Source organism: Culex quinquefasciatus, chromosome 3 (genome assembly GCF_015732765.1).
Source record: "Culex quinquefasciatus strain JHB chromosome 3, VPISU_Cqui_1.0_pri_paternal, whole genome shotgun sequence".
In the NCBI taxonomy this organism is placed as follows: Eukaryota; Metazoa; Arthropoda; class Insecta; order Diptera; family Culicidae; genus Culex; species Culex quinquefasciatus.
In genome coordinates, this window is record NC_051863.1 from 107003528 (window position 1) to 107025288 (window position 21761).

Below are 21761 nucleotides of genomic sequence, written 5' to 3' on the forward strand. Positions count from 1 at the left end.
CCCTCAAAACTCATGTGATACTTTGTCGGAGAAGCAGTCGATTGGGCGGTCTCTATCACTCAAGTATCGGACTAACATTCCCATCCACTTCCCCGTGACCCTACCACTGGTCGTGGCCGGCGCCGGTATTGATCAGCATGATAGGGGCCTTTGAGAAGTTGCGAAGCGAGGAAAGATAGCACCCACTTATCTTCCACGGCTCGTGGATGTAACTTCTGGAGGTCCTGGTCAATAACGGAGTAGCAACTGCGGGTGGGCACCTATGCTTATGCTTATGCTTAAATAAAACAGTGGACTCTCTGGTTGTCGATCTTCTCGATACCAATATTGCTCTCGCTGTCAATATTTTTTTCAATCCCTTCAGATTGATGATTTTTGTTCTATAATTTCATAACTCCCGCTCTCGACGGTCCCTTCAATATCGTCAACGAGAGAGTCCACTGTAATTTTAAAAGAAATTTTAAACAAAGTCACTTTAAAATTTACAAGAGTTTCTTTTTTATCACAATTAAGGGGTTAAGAATATGGGATTTTCGTTTAAAGCCTCGCTCCTCAAGCTGAATATTGATCCGTGATACAAGATTTGAAAAATATTTGTATTGGCATACCTTTACAAAGCTGAACTTTATTATTACTCAGAATCCATTCCCCATAATGACCAAGAATTATCCATAATGATCCATTTTCCAGGAATGTTGATTGTAATTGTTTTACTAAAAAGAATCAGGTACACGGAGAAAAATGAGTTCCCAAAATCACGCACAAGAGTTCATTTAATTGGGAACCACGAACAAAGTGTTCAAATTTTATGGTACGTTTTTCATAATCAGCCCAAAGATTTGTATGGAGACTGCAGTTTAAGAAGAAATCAATTATATTTAGTTATTTACATACATATACACAGCAAAAATTCCGATGGTAAAATCGCATGCTAAACCATGCACATCACCTTCGTCAAAAATGACACTTAATATTACACGCTGCATGTACAATGTTTGTAAACACAAAAAAAAAGTTGCAATTGACGGGACTCAAACCCAGCACCTACAATAAGGACTGACACCTTAGCCTGCTCGGCCATCAGACCGAGGAAAAATGGAAAGGATAAACTTATATGTGAGCTTGACATTTTAGTCAAGTAGATTTCCCATACTGATGGGCTACATATTTCAAGGTGCCTAATATTATACAACATTTTTAAAATAATGCAAAATTTATTTTACACCCAGGCCTTTTAAACGCAGCTTGATTACTACTTTGTTTGATGTGTACTGTAAAATCTCTATGATGAATTCCGGTCACGGAAATTTCTAGCATACCCAGTCACAACGTTCTAGCAAGATTCTAGCAGAAATCTTAGAGAGCTGGATATTCTTAGAGCATTCTAGCAGAAATGTTCCACCGTTCTAGCAGGATTCTGACAGAACCAGCTCTGCTAGAATATTTCGTGACTGGGTAGTTGGTTTTGCTAGAATCCTGCTAGAATGGTTCTAACAGGCCTGCCAGAATTCTGTAAGAATTTTGCCAGAATTTTCTGACAGAGCGAAATTTGCGAAAGCTGTCGAAAATGACGTCAATTTCGCTAAACCGCATTGTGACCGCCATCTTATAATGAAAGTTGCAAACTTTCAATGATTTTAAAGAAATTTGGCATCGGTTCCGTGCCGTTAGTCACCTGGCCATTCGGAGTTTGGTAAGAATATTGTTGATAGTTTGATTACACTGAAGTTTTTAAAAATTCCTTAATTTAACCTCCACAGGTGCATCTTCCGGAAGGCTTGTTCAAATTTACGAAGGTCAGAAACAACCACATGTGCTCACGGCGGAACTTCCCCGCAGGAACCTGGATTCTGGCAGCCGCCCAACGGACATAATCTTAACCGGCTCCTGGAACAGACGGATGACACCGCTTCAACTAGTTCGTCCTGTTCAACCCGTTCAACCACATGGAAATGTTGGCTTAGTGTATGCTGCTCCGAAAAATTATCCACAAGAAGGAAAAACAACAAAGACGATGTGATGTGTAGTGAGTGATTTTGTGTATAATAAAACAAAAGAAATGATGTCTTCTTTATATTGAAAATAGTTAGAAATATAATTCATTTCATTCTAAAGCAATTCCTAGCTTGAATTTTCTAGCAAAATTCTAGCAGGATTCTAGCAAAAATGCTCTCCGCTCCATTCTAGCAAAATTCTTACATAATTCTAGCAGGAGGCCTGTCAGAATAGTTCTAGCAAAATTCTAGCAGGATTCTAACATAACCGTTTGTTTTCGCCGGCTCCTGCTAGAACCGGTTATTGCATTTGAGCTAGAATTCTTTGAGAATTCTTGCAAAGTTCTGGCAGGATCATGGCACAGTTATAGTAAGAATATTTTCGCTCTGCTAGAATTCTGTAAGAATCCTGTAAGAACGCCGTGACTGGGATTGAGCGTACTTCATTTAAATATTCCATGATTTATTTTCTCAGTGTAAATAAAACTCGTACGATACATTGGCCGAAGCAAGAAGTGATTTGATTACCAGTTTTTGGTACTCTCCGCAAACGTCAAACCATACAATATTGCTGCCGGATCATTTCCGGGAGAGATCCGGAAAAAGATCTTGCAGCATTGTATTGATTTGACGTTTGCTGAGGGTGCCAAAAAGTTTGGTTATGTTCTGCTTGCAAAAGACAATAGACGTCTCAAAGTCATGGAATGCCGGAAAGAGAGAGAGAGAGAGTTCTGTCAATTATATTTTATTTTTCAATCCTACGTGTTGGGGGTTTGACCTAGGTCACTGAAAAACTTGTTGGGCTGCCCAATATTGGGCATTCAGTAAAAGACTGTTAAGCGAACAAGTTGAACCACCGTGTCCATGACGACAGAGACTTATATGGAAAAATTTGGCTTCTTTTGACATAGGGAATGCATACATGCTTGCAATTTTCGTCAGATCCAAACGCAATTCCTATACCTTCCCATAGTAAGAATGTCAAAAAAAAAAACATAAATAAAAGTGGGTTTAAAAAACTTTTAGAAATTATAAAAAAACATTTTAAACAAAAATAAAGTCTCCGAACAAAAATCAATTTAAATTACGAATATCTTTCTAATGAAAACGAACACAATCGCCAACCCTCTCCACCGCACTCACCTTAACCTGTTGATAGCGGAAGGTGAAAACCGCAGCCGGCGGCAGCAACCCGATGACGGTGCACGCCAGCACCAGGATTCCAGTTCGCATGGTCCAGTTGAGGGCGGCCACACACGGCGAGGCATCGAGGCAGGAATCGCACCCCTCGGCACAGGGCAAACACTCGTAGGACGATAGATCGTTGTAGGTGCTGAATTCACTCTGGAAAATTTTGTAAATGGGAAAAATTAAGCTTTACTTAGATCAGCGCTGTTGGTTGTTTTGTCTTGAAAGATAAATTAATGTAACCCATTAAAAAAAAAATCCAACTTATCCTCAAGATCTGTTTTGTTATTTCCAGGTGGTGGCAGTGTTCGTTCTAATTTACGACAAAATGGCTTCTGCTACTTACCAGCATTAATTTTTCATACTCCTCCTCGAGTGTGGTTCCGTTGAACCACTTTTGCTCGATGGTGGTATCCGGGAAGTAGAACCCCTTCCGACAAACGCACCGGTACGAGCCCCGTCGGAAGCCCAATCCAGGAATCGCAATACACTGCAATACGAACGGAGCGAATTACAAAAAGAAGAAAGACGAAGAATGAGCGAGTGGTGGTGATGGTGAATTACGAGACAACGAATGGATATCCGCTGGGAAGAAGACCCGGAAGGAAACGCATTTTCTCCGGAGCATCCACTAAGTGAAATTAATTGACGCAATGAAAATTTACTGCGCTGAATTTGTTTCCACAGCGGGTAGATTCCTCTATAGGAGAAAACCAGAGTTTTTTTTAATAAGTTCCTATAAACATATGAAAGACAAAAGCTAAAAAAAAATCTAGAAAAATATGCTCATTTTCATAACACTAAACTTTTCGACCTATTCTTGTCACTTTTGCTGTTTGTCGCTACTCAAAAAACATTTCCAGTTACATCAACAATAGAGTGTTGCTTGCCTACTTTTATGTGAGCTATTTATTAATAGTAAAAAAAGTCAAAAACACTTTATGAAAGGTGTAACATTCTGAAAAACCGATAATAGAAATGGTACGAGAAAGGGCTTTTTCTCCTACAAAGGGAAATGTGTCCTTTGTTGATGTTACGCCGGACAAACATTAATTTTTCGAATTTTGTGAATCATAAAATCGCAAATAATTTCGCACGTGCATTTTTGGTTTTACTGAGCAATGGACGCCTTTTTGTACAGCTCATAATGCCTCCTATTTTGACCCCCATAGACGGTCCGTTTTGCGTGATATAAACTATGTTGTACTGTAGTCTCAGGCTTCTTCTTGTTAGTGGTCAGTGACTACGAGATAACTTATGCGTATAACCGTCATGTTTTCACCCGATCTTGCTCGGTTTGTTCTAGAGGTTATATCGAGGTAGGTACTCCGATTTGGACGAAACTTTCAGCGTTTGTTTGTCTATACATGAGAGGCCGTCTTACTAGACTACATGACAAAAGGTAACAGTGTAAAAAGTTTGTCACTAGAGCGTCCAATTTCCCGTCCCGGGAAAAAAATCCCGGGAATCATGGGAATTCCCGGGATTTCCCTAAAAAAATATTTCCCGTTTTCCGAGAAATTTGTAAATTTCCCGGGAATTTCCGAAATTTAAGCGGAAGTGTACACTTTCTTAAATTTTTGGAACTATTTTTTGAAACTGATCTGAAAAAATAATAAATTAACAAACTCAACATGATTTTGTTCAATTAAATGTATTGTTTGGTTTATATATAATTAATCAGATTATCAGAAATTATGATATCAGAATTATTTCTGATAATATTAATTTTTGAAGCAACTGGGAATAGATCTTGTTTAATGAGTATTAAATTATTACAATTAGGTAAGTTTTAACAGATTTATGTTATTTCATCAAAACAATATTAACTCCTTACCTCCAAATTGAAACTGAGATTTTTTTACGTTTTTGTTTACCATGATCAAATGAGATGAAAATCGAATTTGTGCAAACAGAATTAATTCAATTGGTTGAATACCTAGTACTAAAGAAATTACAATTTGAAGTCAAAGAATTATGGAGCACTGGTGCAACTACAGGTGTTAGAGGGTTAAATGTGAAAAAATGGAAGACTTTTTGTGGAATGGTGTTAATTTATCGTATAATTTAAATCATGTTGCAAAAAAAATCACTGAAAATTTACTTTCTATTGTTTGTTCTCAAAAAATGCAAAAATATATTCAAAGCTTGCTTCAAATATTTGAAAACATTGAGTTGTTCAAGAGCTGAAACCAGTATTTGTCATGAAAAACATAATTTCTGCATTTTTTTTCTTATTTCAAAAAACTGGTCAGAGAGGCAAGTTTAAAATTTCTCATCAAAAACTTCCAAAATACATTTTCTTGTAGTTGAATGATTTTTTACATGCAGTCAAGCTATTAATTGATCTTCACACTTATTTAAACCATTGATGTTGATGTCCTATACAATTTTGTTGCAACCACCATATGCCTCGAGAACCTTTGAAGCAAATACCTTTCTCTGGCTAACGATTTCTTCTGAAATTGTACAGACATAGATCGGTAATGCAGATGACTCGGGCCAGACAATCCCCGACTCCCTCGTCCAGTTCATGAGTATATTAGATGGCCCAGGGCTGTTTTGAGACGGCGTTAGTAGTTATAAAACGGTTTGAAATGTTATACCTTGTGACATTATTTCGCCACTACCGAACAATTTAGTTCAAGAACATTAACTCCATGATGGCCGACCGCGGCCGCGAAGGCGGAAAGTGAGTGGACGGAACAAAGGACCAAGGAGGGGAAGTTGTTTTACTGGAACAGCGTTACCAAGGAGAGTGTGTGGGAGAAACCGGACGGGTTTCAGGCGGAGAAGCAGCCGGCAACGGACAAGAAGGTGGAGAAGTCTTCGGAACCGGGTCAACCAACCCCGCGCGTTCGCAAGTACCATGACCATCCAGGAGGACAGTGGGTCGTTTTCTTCCGGCCAAAGTCCATGCCCCTGAACGTGATGCGGATTGCGGCGGACTTGGAAAAGAACTACTCGGGCGTGACAGAAGTGACGAAGCTCCACCGGAACAAGCTACGAGTTGCTCTCGACAACGCGAAGGAGGCGAACGGAATTGTTTGTGACCCGAAATTCTGCGTCGATTACCTAGTTTGGATCCCAGCGCGTTCGGTGGAGATCGACGGTGTGGTCAGTGAAGAACATCTTACGGTGCAACAAGTGTTGAAGGGAGTTGGCCTCTTCAAAAGAAAGAACCTTCCGACGGTCCAAGTCATTGAGGTGAGGCAGATGGGCAGTTCTGATGGCGATGGGGAGAACAAGAAGTTTGTTCCAACGAACTCGTACCGAGTAACTTTTGCAAAAAAAGCTGGGACACACCAAGGCTTTTTGCAACAACAAGACGATTTGCGGCAAGTGCGGAGAAAATCACCAGACTGACCAGTGCAAAGCAGTGCCAACTAAGTGCTTGATTTGTGGAGGAGCAGTGCACGAAACTCGGTGCTGTCCCAAGTACCAGGAGCGGTCGGACAAGTTGAAGCAGGAGATAAGTAAGCGATCCAAGCGGTCTTTTGCAGAGATCGTGAAGACCAGCAAAGTCGAGAACCACTACGCCGTCCTTGCGGAAGAAGACCCACAATCGGAGGAGGAAGCCACCGAAGAAGAACTCGTCTATTCTACACCAGGAGGAGGCCCAAAGCGAAAAAAGAAAATCAAGAAGAAATCCAGCAAAACACAGAGTGCGAAAACCGGAAATCCACCAACAGAAACTCGTCTGCCACAACCGGGAGCGGCAGCATTCAACCGTATGTTTCCTCCAGTTTCAACCACCAAGCCGAGGCCTGCTGTTTCGAGGCAGAATGGGCAGCCTGAAGACCACCGAATACCGTTTTCCAAAATTTTGGAAATGGTTCTGACGGTTTTGAGTGAACCAACCAGATTGCTTCTCGAGCCGTTGATACCTTTCGTCAAGGAAGTCGCCAAGAACCTCGCAGTGAACTCGGCGTTGTCCACAGTTATTTTGTTTGATGTTTAATGATTTTTAGATTTAACTTCAAAATGTAGATTCCCGGTCCTAACTTGGTCCCAGCCAGTGATCCCCGTGCACCGCGTTCAACCGCGTTCTCTGTTTTCTGTACTCGATCAAACACCAGCACCGCGTGTGTACGCGTACAAGCAAACCTAAACTCTGCCGTGTACAGTTTGTACGCGCACACGAACCTCGAGTTTAAAACCGAACCTTGCACCCCGGGTACAAACCCCGTGAAAGCCGACGACGCGGAAAAGAGACAAAAATAGTTCCCTCACGCTCCCTCTGCTGTAAAGCGGTGTTTTATTCTCCGCTGCAGTCACACTACAGTGTTTGCCACAGAGAGAGTGAGAAGCAGTCATTTTTTCGTCTCTTTACACGCTCTTCGCTCGCACGGCGTTGTACCCGAGGTGTGCACGCCGTGTTTACACCGCGTGTAAACTTGAGTGCGCCGTGCGGGGAGAACTCGAACATGGCAGCCTGGTGTGTTTGTGGTTCATCTGCACTGAAAACTTGTACGGCGTGTACGGCGTGCGCGCGTTTCGGGAAGACTGGTCCCAGCACCTAAAAGGACTCAATAAAAATAAGTTCGTGAAAAAAAAAGTTCAATTCTTGATTCAAAATTTCAAGGAAAATGACCGGGATTTGAACCTTCCGCTTTCGTAAAATAATTTAAACATTTTTTTGCAAAAAAAAAAATGCGAAGAAAAAAATCATTGAAAACCTTGATTGCATAAGAAATATCATTTTTGAAGCGAGTTGCTTTTTTGGGTCCTTTCCCCAACATTTATGGAAAAAAAATCAACCACAGCTGAATTTGAGTCACCAATTGCGAGGAATAAGCTTTGAAATTATTTTATATTTCTATCATTTCATCATCGCCATTTTTGACAACCAACTCCATTATTTCATTTGGCAAGACGAAGACTTATTTTTTTGCCAGAATAAAATGTGATTGTCATAAAACGCATGAAGACGTTTAAAATGTCATTTTACTCTAACTCCTAACAAGGTTTTAACAAAGGTTTTATTAAGGCTTCAAGGAGGTTGATAGGATTCAGTTGTGAAGCTTTGAACTCCTATGTAGGTTTTATAAATAGGCCGTAACAACCTTTTGCGGAGGTCTTTTTGGGTTTTAAGTGGGGTTTATCGAGGTTCTAGGGAGTTTGCTACGACTAAATGGTTAAATGTTGGTTTTGGCTGATAGGTTTTATAGCGGTTGTGACAACTTTGATAAAGCCTAAAATGTTACTTGGGGGAGCACCCCGATACGCGAAACACGAATTTAAAATGAGCAAGTTGGGGCAAGAGGAGGAGGATGAACATGAAGAATGGTTGTGGTTCTGGCTTCTGCGGCGGATGATAGTAGCAGTGAAAGCACGGTTTGAAAGTTTGTTGCACCTTAGCACGTCGAGATCAGGGAGGAATTGAATAATTAAATTACCAACAAACCAGGGATTCTAGTTTGGGGGGGGTTTGCAAATTATATTATAGTTTAAATTACTTTGCTTCCTTTCGGCACATGCAGGGTTAAAATTGATACGGTTATTGCTACGCATTGCGAAAGGGTGCTCAAATTGTTTTACGTTCTATTGGTACTGCCCCCATAAAATTTTTATTTGTTTCATGCTCTATTTGAGGGGGTTTTCCTTTCATGTGACCCCAAATCCATAAAGATGATTTAGCAATCGGAATGTGGTCTTATTGGATGCTTCCTGAGTGTTTTTTTTTTCAAAAGGATACGATGATTCTTGCTTTCCAGGAAGGGTTTGTGCTTCCGGGACCTTCTTCACCACGTTCTGCTTTCCAATATCATTTCTCAGTGATATTGATTGTGATTCTGAATGGTGAAAGAATTTCTCTACAGCCAGTGTTACCTACCTCGGTCGTGCGCTGCTTGCATTTGTCCGTTCCGGCAAAGATGTTCAGGGGTTGTGGGGCACCCGATGGGGAGCTCCTCTGCGGACATTGATCAATGTCCACGCGCCGTAAATCAATATCGATACCGGATGTGCCCCTGTGGATGAAGAATGAGTGAAATGGGAAAGAAAAGGGCTCCATCAGATTTCCAGAAGCAAATATTTTCGAGGAAGTGAATTCGATGCTCAATCAACAAAGGAAAAGGTCGAACACGAATGTGGAAGATTCGCACTGTATTGTTATTGGATGAGTCAGAACAGCTTATTCTTTTCAAACACCGAAAATGAATACTGTTGCTACAATCAGCTCAACTATACAAATAAAGAAAACCAAATTTGAAGACAAAGAGGCCACAAACAATACCAAAGATGCCACAAGGTATTAAAATACATTTCAGCAAAACACCGTTTACCCAAATTCCACTCGACCACCAGAGGTTAGATAAGCGTGAACTGTATCCGAACCTGATTGAATTGATTAAACCTTTCTAAACCCACTCGTCCCACTTGGGTTCTAATCAAGGCATTAAATTTCCAGTGCCTTTGCCTCCAACCTAGGAAAAATGTTTGTTGGAAAAGAGGAAAAAACACACACAAACATGTACAAACTCTCGTACAATTACCACAATTTATGATCCTCTCAGAGAAAATTAGATGTAAGCGGATTATGAGAAAACGAACTTAATTATACCCCAGGGGGAGAAAGAGGCGGTACTTGCTTTCGTCCTCGTGTGGATGCTGCCGGTCGAAGATTCCCGGAGCATCAACAAACGAGGACGAAAAACAAAATCACCCAAAGCTTCTTCCAGCCAGGTCAGAGAGCATGTCCTGGCTGTGAGCAGAGAAAAATTACTGAGGATTCCGGTAAGAAAATCTCTTTGTGCATACGTAGGACGTTAAGGGAGACGGGGAGAAAACTTTTTCCCATGGCTCGCGAAACGAAGCAACACAATTAATTGAGCGTTCAAAAAACATTGTCACACAAAAAAGAAACCCAATCCTTACTTTTGCTCCGTTCAACCTTACTGAATGCTTACATGTATTTCTCCTTCTGCTGCATTATTTATGGATGACCCTTTATTCGTACTAAAACCATGCATATCTCCACAATGTGGTTGATGTAAAAAAGATGGGAGCTATTTCGGGCTGGTCAGCTAAAAGAAAGGCTTTATTTATAAACAAATCTGTACCCACTTAACCGGGCTTGCAAGTGAAAATTTATCCAATATAATTTTCCGCAAATCCGATTACGAGTAGGTATCCTTTGGGTAGGGTAAGAGATTTTTTGAAATCTGGGAACAATCTCTGTTTTCGTTCCGTTTCATCACGTCATCACGAGAGCTGAATGATGATGATTTGTAGATTCAGAGCAGACTTTTTTTTTACTCATTTCAAAACACCTATTGTTGAGTTCTTCAAACAAGGTATCTTGAAGTTATAAAACAAGCACCCAGATGTTTTGCTATGCCAAGAGTCCCCCAGATTAGAGGTTCCATCTAAACCAATGACATGGTTGCTGGGAGCATTCTGCACCGCTGGGCCAAGTTTCAAAATATTTGTTGGTAGAATTTTGGGTTTAGTTTAGTTCTAGTCTTCAGTTTTTTTAGTATGAAACAAACGTAGGAAAAGTTCAAAGCTTCTGTAAATAAATTTACAGAAAAATTAAGCTTATCAAAACTAAAAGTCGTTTGTTGATAACACAAAACAAAACAAATTATTCGCTCTACAGGCGTTCTCGATAGCTAGGTGTCCGAAGGATTGATTGTTGAAGCAATTGCAAACCTCTTTTTACACCTTTGCTTCCATTTACCCCGGGATTCGAACTGACGACCTTTGGATTGTTGGTCCAACTGCCTACCAGCGACTCCACCGAGGCAGGACCCAGGGAGACGACTCCTACACCCGGACTGAGCTATCGACCTAACCCTTTAGGTTAGACCGGGGCCAACATTTACCTCCCCATCAGACGGAAGGCGTGATCACACAAATCGAATTAAGGCTCCATACCATTTTGGCAAGCTGTCCATACAAAAATGGAACAAAAATATTTGAAAATCGGTAACTTTTAAATGAAATTTCTAATCAATTCGGTTTCTTGGGTAAAGTTGTACGTATTGATAGGAACTATTCACAAAAATAGGTACACATAAAAATTGCAGAATTTTTGATAAGTTTTTTCACTTCCAAAAAACAGATCAGATTTTTGTTCTTTTTAATATTTTTTCGGGGACAAAATACCGCGACTTTCAAGCAATAGAGTGTGGTATGGACCATTATTTTACCGCCAAGTTATAATTTAAAAAAATATTGTTTTGTGGGAGAAAAATTTCAAACATTTTTTTTTACTTCAGTTTTTACCGTGAAATTATATTTGCTATCAAAAGTAATATTCAGATTTTTTAACCGTTCAATGCCCGTTTTCAAGATTAAACCACTTAAGGTGAAGCCGTTGATCATTTCGAAGAAAATTAATCATCACTATAAAATATTCTGTATAAAATTCAATTTAACGAATTTCTGCACCAAAAGGAATCACATGTGCCGGGTGTTGTGTTCTTGAAGCCACTGAAAAATTTTTGGGTCTAAATCAAATGCGTTTAAAAATATATATAATTTTGTGATACAATCATTGACGTCCTAGTTGGCAATCATTGATTAATAACGATTTCCATAACTTTTCAAGGAATGGGGTAATCGTTACCATAAGTATCAGCATGTGTATGACACTATTCTAAACAACTTGTAGAATGAATTTTGTCAAAATATTGAAAGCGACGCAAAATTTATATCTTTGAACCAAAAAAATCATAGCAATGATGAAAGTCTTCACGTTAAAGTTTAGTTTTAACTGAAAAAATCCCATTTTCAATTTTTGACAATAGTGTTTAGCGTTTGTCCATTCCTAACGGCAACATTTTGGACCAAACTTCTTTATGGCACAAAAGTTGCGGTTTTATATCCCCTAACACATAAATTATATTTAAAAACACGGTTTATTTGGAAGTGTTTTGTTTTAAAAAGTTATTTTTAAAATCGGAAATTTTCCATGAACCTTTTTTGTGAATAGTCCTCGTCAATACTTATAACTTAACCGAAGACACCAAGTCGAAGTCGGGCCTCGTGGCGCGGTGGTTAGCGGCTTCGGCTGCCGATCCCTAAGATGCAATGGGGCGCGGGTTCGATTCCCGCCTTATCCTCCTGGCCTTCTATCGGATGGGGAAGTAAAACGTCGGTCCATTTGCGTAAAAGAGGTTTTGGGTGACTCACCACACATAACCTTCGGATGCCTAGAAATGAGCAGAAACTTGCAACAGAGCCCACAAAAGACCCGGGGGTCGTTAAAGCGGATTGCTTTGCTTTTACCAAGTCGATCTAAAACACCAAATGACCAAGATGGTTAAAGCTACCAGAAATAAATGAATTAACAACAACAACAAACAAATCGATCCAAAAAAAATCCTGCAGAGTATACGGATTTTTGAATATTTACTAGGATGTAACAAAAATGACTTTTTGGCGGGCATTCAGGGGTTTGTTCCGGTGGGCATACTGAGCCTAAATCCCAAATATGAGCTTGATTGGACGTAACAGGAGCTGGCGCCCTTCAATTTTAAATGGGATTTAACCCGTAAAAAAGATTTTTTCAAAAATGTAACCGGCTCCGTGGCTTAATGGTTACGGCTTCTGCCTCACAAGCAGAAGATTCAGGGATCAAATCCCGGTCGGTACATTTGAAATTTGGAATCATGAATTTGAACTTTGAATATGAACAAAAAACGAAAAATGAATCAGGCGGGATTCGAACTCACGCCTTAGGATTGGTGGTCTGGGACGCTAAGCAGTCGGCCATCAGAAGGTCTACACTCTAGCAGTGAAATAATCCGTAGTGTTGAAACATGTTATCTTCTCATATTAAATACGCGCTGATCCCTGATTTGCCTGACGGGATTGGAAGTCTAAATATAGATCGAGTTTCCTTCAGATGCTTGCTTCTATGTTCAGGCGGGGCCGAACAATGCCCAGCGACCTCGGAATTGGACCGCAAGGAGCTCTGTCATTCTGAAACGGGTCGTTGGAAGCAGCGCGAGGGCTATCACCACCTAATACCCGGGACTGAGATAAGTTGTATCAGCATTCGGCATATACAAAGTCTGATACAAACTATAACTATACTTTCCCATAATATCGCTACCGGTTAGCGGGTATTGGATTGGACCACACACCCACAAAAAAGATTTTTTCAAAAATGTCACTTTTTGAGGCATTTTGGCCACCAATGCGTTTACCAAAAACATCACTGGCGTGTAGGCCAGATCCTTGCGCATCTTTTGGTATATATAACATTGAAGTTTGGAGCATCCTGGTGCTCGGTACAGACCTTCAAAGTTTGGCATATTTTCGAAAAATCGGTCCCAGCAAAATCAAATGGCGTCTCGGGCGTCGCGAGGTGCGACGCATATCTTTTTTGCCGGGGCCGATTTTTCGAAAAAATGCCAAACTTTGAAGGTCTGTACCGAGCACCAGGATGCTCCAAACTTCAATGTTACACCCAAAATTCAGAATCGAGATAATCGTTCTCTCAAAATTTATTGAGGGCTCAGTGCCAAAATCGATAGAATAATGGTACCAACTCACACCATCATAACAAATGAGTTCATTCGTTAGTTGAATCAATAAATCTCCAACAAGTGTCATACATCGACTTCTGACTTCTCCATGGTCACCAAGCTGTGGTGGCCGAGGCAGCTAAGTCATTGGATTGGTTTGTCAAAGGTCTCTGGTTCGATTCCCGTTGTCGACACTTTTGGTTTTTTGTTTGACGGATGAACTTTTTTTGCAAATGAACCTCGAGAGAATAGTTCTATCGCCCATCTCGAGCTGTGTTCTCTGCGTCCGTGAATGGTACCACTATTCTCTCGACTCGAGACCATCATTCTCTCGGACTAGCGCTGCCAATTTTGGGTGTATATATACCAAAAGATGCGCAAGGATCTGGCCTACACGCCAGTGATGTTTTTGGTAAACGCATTGGTGGCCAAAATGGCTCAAAAAGTGACATTTTTGAAAAATTCTTTTTTTACGGGTTAAATCCCATTTAAAATTGAAGGGCGGAGCGCCAGCTCCTGTTACGTCCAATCAAGCTCATATTTGGGATTTAGGCTCAGTATGCCCACCGGAACAAACCCCTGAATGCCCACCAAAAAGTCATTTTTGTTACACTCTAATATTTACTTCCTTTTTTCGAAGGACAGCTACCAAAACTTGGGTGGAGTCTTGGGGAGCATTCTTTTATTACGTAACGCAAAAAAATCTTATTTTAAGACCTCTCTCCCCCTCGTAACAAAATGTCCATTCAAATTTTAAAATTTTTGTATAGAGCGTAACACGGCCTCCGACCCCCTCCCCCCTCAACTGCGTTACGTAATAAAAGAACGCTCAAATTGAATGGGCGAGCCAGTGCCACAAAATAGAAAGGCCAAAACTTAGCTTGAGACAAAAAAAAAAACAAAAGTAAAAATGCGAGAAATCATCCAATATTTTAAGGTGAAACTGGACGCCAGTTTTTGGTTAACCTCTGTCCTGTTTAGCGCTTGCAAAAACTCGAGTCGTGGTGTGTTTGTTCTTGTGACGACAGTTTTCATAAAACTCATATTCAACTGTTTTCAATTTCTGACAGTACTTGTTTCAGTTGAGTTTCCTTAACACTCAAACGCTCGGGTAGTCATTTGACCTCTATTTTTTTTCTTAAAAATCTCATAACTTTTGATAGAATTGACCAATTTGGATGCTTCCGGGTGCAAAAGATCCAGATTTGTCTATATTTTCAATTGTCAGACGGAGGACGAATGTGGTCCATTTTTACCGGAGATATTCCGGATTCTGTTGGGGTACCTCGGCCCTCCTAAATGGATATTTGGCCAATATAATAAAAACTTTTCAACAGAATAAATTCGGAAATGATGCAAAACTTCAAGGAATCATCCTAAAACATCATCCTGCATAGATACATGACATGCTGAAGACCTTCGGGCACCGGAACAGGTTCTATCCGGAAACGGTTCACTGAGCTGATGTCAATTGTTGCCCAACTGGAACCGGCTCCGCTGCCCCGCAGGACTTAACCATGTCAATTATTTTTGCAGGATGATGTATTAGGATGATGCCTTGTAGTTTTGCAACATTTCCGAAATTTTTCTGTTGAAAAGTTTTTATTATATTGGCCAAATACCCATATAGGAGGGCCGAGGTACCCCAACAGAATCCGGAATATCTCCGGTAAAAATGGACCACATTTGTCCCCCATCTGGCAGTTTAAAATATAGACAAATCTGGATCTTTTGCAACCGAAAGCATCCAAATTGGTCAATTCTATCAAAAGTTATGGGATTTCTAAGAAAAAAAATAGGGGTCAAATGACTACCCGAGCGTTTGAGTGTTAAAGGTGCTTTGGAAAACTCGCGTCTTTGTGTCAATATGGCTCTGTCTTCCCATTTTTCCTTTAAGAATCGCTCTTAAATATCCGTTCATTCAAATTGAAACAGCACATTTTATGCAACATTCGATTCAGTCAAACTTATAACAACGACTTAATATTAAAACTATTTAAAAATGTCAAATCTTGGATTATTGTCGAAATGTTTTGATAAGCTTTACAAATTTTTAAAATACACCATCTTGCTACGGTAATAGCCTGAAATGTTAGAGTCTAGAACCTAATTTTTTAAAGAATTGTCCTGACCTAGTGAACAAAAATAGTTCACAAAATGCCCCTTCTAAACCACTCTAATGTCCATCATGCCATGATAATTTATTCTCACGACGTCAAAGCTCTTAATCATAACATCTGGCCGCTGTCAATTTTGTCAAGCTAGATTTTGGTTTCTGATGTGGTGACGAATCAATTTCCTTGTCTAAGAATAAAAACTGTGTCCACACCGATCAATTCCTCAGTATACTTCAGTTTCCAAGCCAATTCTGAGTAAGCTCATTCAACAACTGGCAGTCGTTTTACGAACAAAGGAATGTAATTGATCCCATTTCGAATCATTTATCCTCCGTTTCCGCCCTCATGACACCAGTTGCCGCTTTATCGCAAATTAGCCAAATCAGACCGGTCACATCAAGTCGTAGGCTGGCGTGCCATAAAAGTGACACCCGGACATCTTTTACCAGGTTCCCCTCGCTATGGCCACTCACTTAGAAACAATGGGCCGCGTTCCGTTCCAAGCACAATCTTTATTGGCGTGTGTCCAGTTGGCTTCACAAAGTCATTTATCACTCGACCGGCCACTTCCCAACGAGCCCTCGTTTTGTGTAATCGAATATCCGGCCTCCTACAGCATCCGGCCCCGGTGAGAGAAAGCGAAAAACCGTCGTCATGACCGGTGGCGAGCGCCAACTTCCCGGCACTCTTGACGTGGCGTGATTGACATGCCACTGACGTCACTTAATTGAAAAGGAAACGGAACCAACTCCGCCGGGAAAAGTCAAATAAAAGAAATGGAAGAAGAAAAAAAGGCAAAAAAGAATTCACCAGTTTGGACCAGTGCTATTCACTTACTTGAAAAAGTACGTCCCGTTTTCGTAGCCAAAAAAGGGCACCGTGTACGTCAGCATCCAGATGTTGCCCCCGCCGCAGTCGTAGTACGGCTTTGACCACCGGCCGTCCTCGTACTTTACCGACAGGATCTCGTCCGCCTGGCGGGCCGTGTTGTTCGAGTAGATGTGGAATGCTGGGGAGAGACAAGGAAGAGAGAGAGAGAGAGAGCGATTAGGATCAAAGTGGGGCTTGGGTCCTTTAAAGATTGAGCAAATTACTGTGGAAAGAGATCTTGAAGTCAAGTTTCGTTTAGCGGTCCATACAATTTAATTTGAAATTCCAAGTATTTTATAACACACCGGTTTGGTTGGGCACGGTTTTGCTGCATGGTAATGAGATCCAGTTGATGAGCATTTAATTTAGTTGATATTCTCATCTAGTTGTACGATTTGAAGAGTTTAGCTGAACAGTTTCCGAAGTGGTTGTTCAATTTAAATTATGTGTCGCATTACGATAAAGTATCGTAGAGTTTGTTCAAGTTTTACTTATAGTTGCAAATGTGTTTTTATCTAATATCATACACCCAACCGGCGGTCGCATGATTGTGATGCATGGCTGCATGAAAGTATATCAGATTCTGCATGAAAACTGTCCTCATGCATTTATTGCGCTATAGGGGTATGACAATTTTGCTTGTTACCGACAATTATCGACATTACCGACGGCTGTTTGGTTGTATTGCTCAAAAAAAAATCTTAACAGAACGAGGATTAAACCACCAACTTTTTGGTTATTGATCCGACACGCTACCACCGTGCCATGGACGCTTAATGGATTGTGAGGGACAGAGCACCAAAACAATCTCCTCTTTTAAGTTATGCTAGGGGACGCGCCAGTTTTATATGTGTTGGTGAGAACTGCAGATCGCTGACATGTTTACGACGCGGGCAAAAATGAGCTATGAGTTTGCTGCAAAAACTGTTATAAAATATAATATTTTCTGCAGTAAATCCACTGTTGCAGATTTTGATATATATTCTTCCTTTGGATGTAGCAAAAACAATCCACTTAAACGACGCCCGGGTCTTTTGTGGTCTCTGTTGGAAATTTCTGTTCATTTCTAGGCGTCCGAAGGTTATGTGAGTCACCCAAAACCTCTTTTACGCAAATGGAACGACGTTTTACTTCCCCATCCGATAGAAGACCAGGAAGATAAGGCGGGAATCAAACTCGCACCTTATAGCATCGCAGAGATCGGCAGTCGAAGCCGCTAACCACCGCGCCACGAGGCCCTCATAGGCCATGTTATATTATTTTAAAATGATTTTTATTTGTTGAATCATAGCAAGTTTTTTTTTACCGAATGTTATTAAAATAAGCGCTTGAAATGTAAATTTAAATATCCTCACGGCTCAAAACATAAAATAGTAATTCATATGATATTTTAAAAAAGGCATTAAATCCATACAAATTGTTAGAATTTCAGTTAACTGGTAACTTAAGGTCTATTTGATTTGTTCTAAGATTATGTTAATATATTTTTCTTGCCGAACCAGCGTTTATGGCTAATGGGTCGTTATAAAAGACAACTAACTTACTTTAATATATTTTATCAAACATCAATAAATAGCTTTATTTAGTCAAATTGTTTTTGAATAGAATTCCTCTTTTATTTGTTAGTTTTCACACTTAAAATTCAGACCGGTACTTAAATCAGAATTTGTTTTGTTTTGTTTTGTTTGGAGGGAAAAGCCCGTTTGAGTGGATCGCCAACCGATGGGTCCTTCTCAAATAGGCACAAAACCTCTTTTTTTATTGTCAACAGATTTACAGTCCAAATGACAAAAAGGCTTTTACATAATTACTTAAACTAACCTATTAAGCTAACGAAAATTACATACAATATAAATAAATAAATAAATAAATAAATAAGCTACAAGTGTAAACCTAAACTAGAGGGTTAAGGGGTCGGGGATTTTCTTCTCGGAGAAACGTCAAGAATTGAAGTTTTGAACAGGACGAGACAAATTAAAATCGAAAGACGAGTAGCACCGATTGAAGACTCTGCACATGCTGGAGAATGGTTCATTGAAGGCGTAATTGGTGCGAGCAAAGGGTAGGGTCAGAAAGGCAAATGAGCGAAGTGTTCGCCGGCGAATGTTGATGTTGAGTTGTCCGACCAAGTAAGGACAATCAATGTTGGATCTCAACAGATCAGAAACAAACACGGTTTTCGCTAAATCTCTCCTGACAGACAAAAATCAAGATGAAGGAAATCACATCGACTGGCATAATCCAAAGATTGATTGGGAGAGTAGCGCAATGCGAATCGAGTGAATTTGCGTTGAACAGCTTCAATTCGATTTATCTCGTTAGCATAAAATGGCGCCCAGACGATAGAACCGTATTCCAAGGTGGATCTGACTAGTGAACAATATAAAGTTTTTAAACATTGAATATCTCGAAAGTACTTAGTCATTCTGAAGATCATACCGAGCAGTTTGGATGCCTTAGAAGTCATGTAAGCCACATGATCCTTAAATGAAAGTTCTGCGTCAAGCATGACACCCAAATCTTTGACACAACGATCACGTTTTAAAGAGTTTTCAAATAGTGTGTAGTCGAAGCAGACCGGCGACCTCTTCCGTGAAAACGTTATAACTGAACATTTAGTGGGGTTTAACACCATTTGGTTCAGCTGACACCAATCGGAGAAAACTTTGATTTGCTGTTGAAGGAAGCGACAGTCTGAGGGTTTCTTGATGATAGTGAACAGTTTGAAATCGTCAGCATAAGAAAGTTTCGAGCACCGAAGTTGATAGTTGACATCGTTGATATAGAGCAGGAATATAAATGGACCTAAGTGGCTGCCCTGAGGTACCCCGGATGTCACAAGGAATGGCGATGAAAGGCAATCCGCGATTTTTACCTGCATCGATCTTCCGGTTAGGTAGGAGTAAACCCAGTCAATGAAAGTCCCGTGTAAGCCAATACGTCGAAGTTTTGCGATTGCGATTCGATGATCGATCTTGTCGAAAGCTGCAGAGAGGTCGGTGTAGACCGCATCGACCTGATACCCACTTTGGATTGCTCGTTGTATTGTGGAAACATAAGTCACAAGGTTTGTGTTAGTTGACCGTTTGGGGAGAAAACCGTGCTGGTCGTAAGCAATGCCCGAAGAAAAGTTATGGCTGCAATTCCGCGGTAGTTGCAAATGTCTCGTTTACAGCCTTTTTTGAATATCGGGAAAACAAATGACTCCTTCCATCGGTCAGGAAACACCCCGGAGCTAAGAGACATGTTATAGATTTTTGTTAGAGGAAGGCAAATGCTGTTAGAACAACTTTTCAAGACAACCGAGGGGATACCATCAGGTCCGGCGGAGTGGGAGCATTTTAGCTTGGCACTTGCAGTTCTAAAGTCTTCGTGCGAGATGACAACGTTCGAAGGGATGGGTAGCGATTCTGGAACTCGAGCCGCAGCGATGGATATTTCTTGTTCAGAAAGATTTTTATGGGTGAACACGCTAGAGAATTGGGCACGGAACGCATCACAAATTTCTCTCGTATTTGTTGCATCGACGCCGTCACGAACCATGGAATTAGGAAGGCCGGACTCACACCGCTGTTTTTCACGTAGTTCCAAAACCCTTTAGGATTTTTCTTCAGGTGTTTTTGAACTCTAATCTGATGCGCGAGAAACAATTTCTTGTTAAGGTGCTTGTACCGATTGTTTATGTTGTTGACCTGGAGACGGTAGAAGCTAGAATGGCACTTCGAGAAGCATTTCAACGCAGAACGTTTGGAGGATTTTAGTCGTTTGAGAGCAGGAGTGGACCATTCCGGAGTGACAGGTGGTTTCCGACACTTCTTGGGGACGAACTGATCAATTGCGTACAATAGAACGTGAGAAAAAACCTCCGCAGCAGAATGGACATTCCGTGATGCAAGCAGTTCCTCCCAATTCATGTTGTTCAGGAAGGTGTTCATTCCAATGTAGTCAGCTTTTTTGAAGTTGTAGTATACTGCAGTCTTACTATTGGCGAACTTACAGGGAGCGCTATCGAAAATACTCAGGTGCAACGGAGGATGATGCCGAACATCTTTTACCAGAGGCGCAGGCGCGCGGGAAACTCGGTAATATTCCGTAACATCGTTGCTGACAAAACAAAGATCAAGCAAAGCGTTGTTTTCGTTTGTGATTTCACTAATTTGAGCAAGATTTGCCAGATGGTGGTCGTCCAAAAGCGCGCTGTCACTGTGCTAACGGTAGACCTGCTAACGTCGACGAAAAGGGAACCATCTTTGTCGGAAATCCATTTGAGGCAGCTGAGATTAAAGTCGCCCAGGACGCAGATACTGTCATTAGCTTTCAATTTAGATACGACCCACAAGAGGGACTGGGTATAACGCTCGACAAGCTCAGAATCGTTGACACGGTCCGGTGGAAGATAAACGTCGCAAATGTGAACGGATTTTTCAGTTAAAGGGAGAATTACCCAGACGAGTTCGACTTCGGAGGTGTCGGGGACCTTCATTTCACGTGGTTTAAGTTCTTTGCGTACAGCAAGAAGAACACCGCCCCGCTGGATTTCGAACTAGTAGAACTTGACCTATCCTTCCGGTAAACTTCGTAAGTGTCATCAAATAGCTGGCTGGATAGGGTATGAGACTGTAACCAAGTTTCGGTAAAGGCATAAAGGTCATAAGAAGCATCGGAGCACGCGAGCTTGTATTCAGCTAAGGAACTATTCAGGCCGCCAAGATTTTGGTAGTAAACAGAAAGAATGTCTCGTCTGGTATTCGATGTTACGGAAGCGAGAGCTGAGCAGGGCTTTGATTGCTATGAACGACGCCTTGAAGTGAACGAATCGACGCTAACAAAGTCGGGCCAGAATGCTGAGTTGGTAATAACATTGGTAAAAGCTACAACATCGGGTACGGTAACTTTGAACGACACGAATGTTAGTGGTCGAGAGTCTGAACGAGACTCCGAAGTCAGTCGTTGACAGTTAAAGTTATCATAGCTCCAGCCGGTACGGCTTTGGATGTAATTAGCGATTTGCTCGGCCGTTGTTGCGGGGTCAAACGGTTTAACATAGAAATGCTTGCAGGTAAAAGCCGGGGCAGTTTGCTGAAGAGGAGGAGCCAAATTGTGTTGAATTT

At 40.9% G+C, this 21761-nt stretch overlaps 1 protein-coding gene across 1 annotated transcript in view; it reads right to left on the reverse strand.

Annotated features, from left to right (window-relative positions):
- LOC6030808 overlaps positions 1 to 21761 on the reverse strand; it is a 219733-nt gene that overhangs the window by 57696 nt on the left and 140276 nt on the right. The window contains 4 exon segments of the mRNA XM_038260053.1: positions 3138 to 3338; positions 3529 to 3672; positions 9019 to 9154; positions 16618 to 16789. Of these exon segments, the coding sequence (XP_038115981.1) occupies positions 3138 to 3338; positions 3529 to 3672; positions 9019 to 9154; positions 16618 to 16789 (653 nt within the window).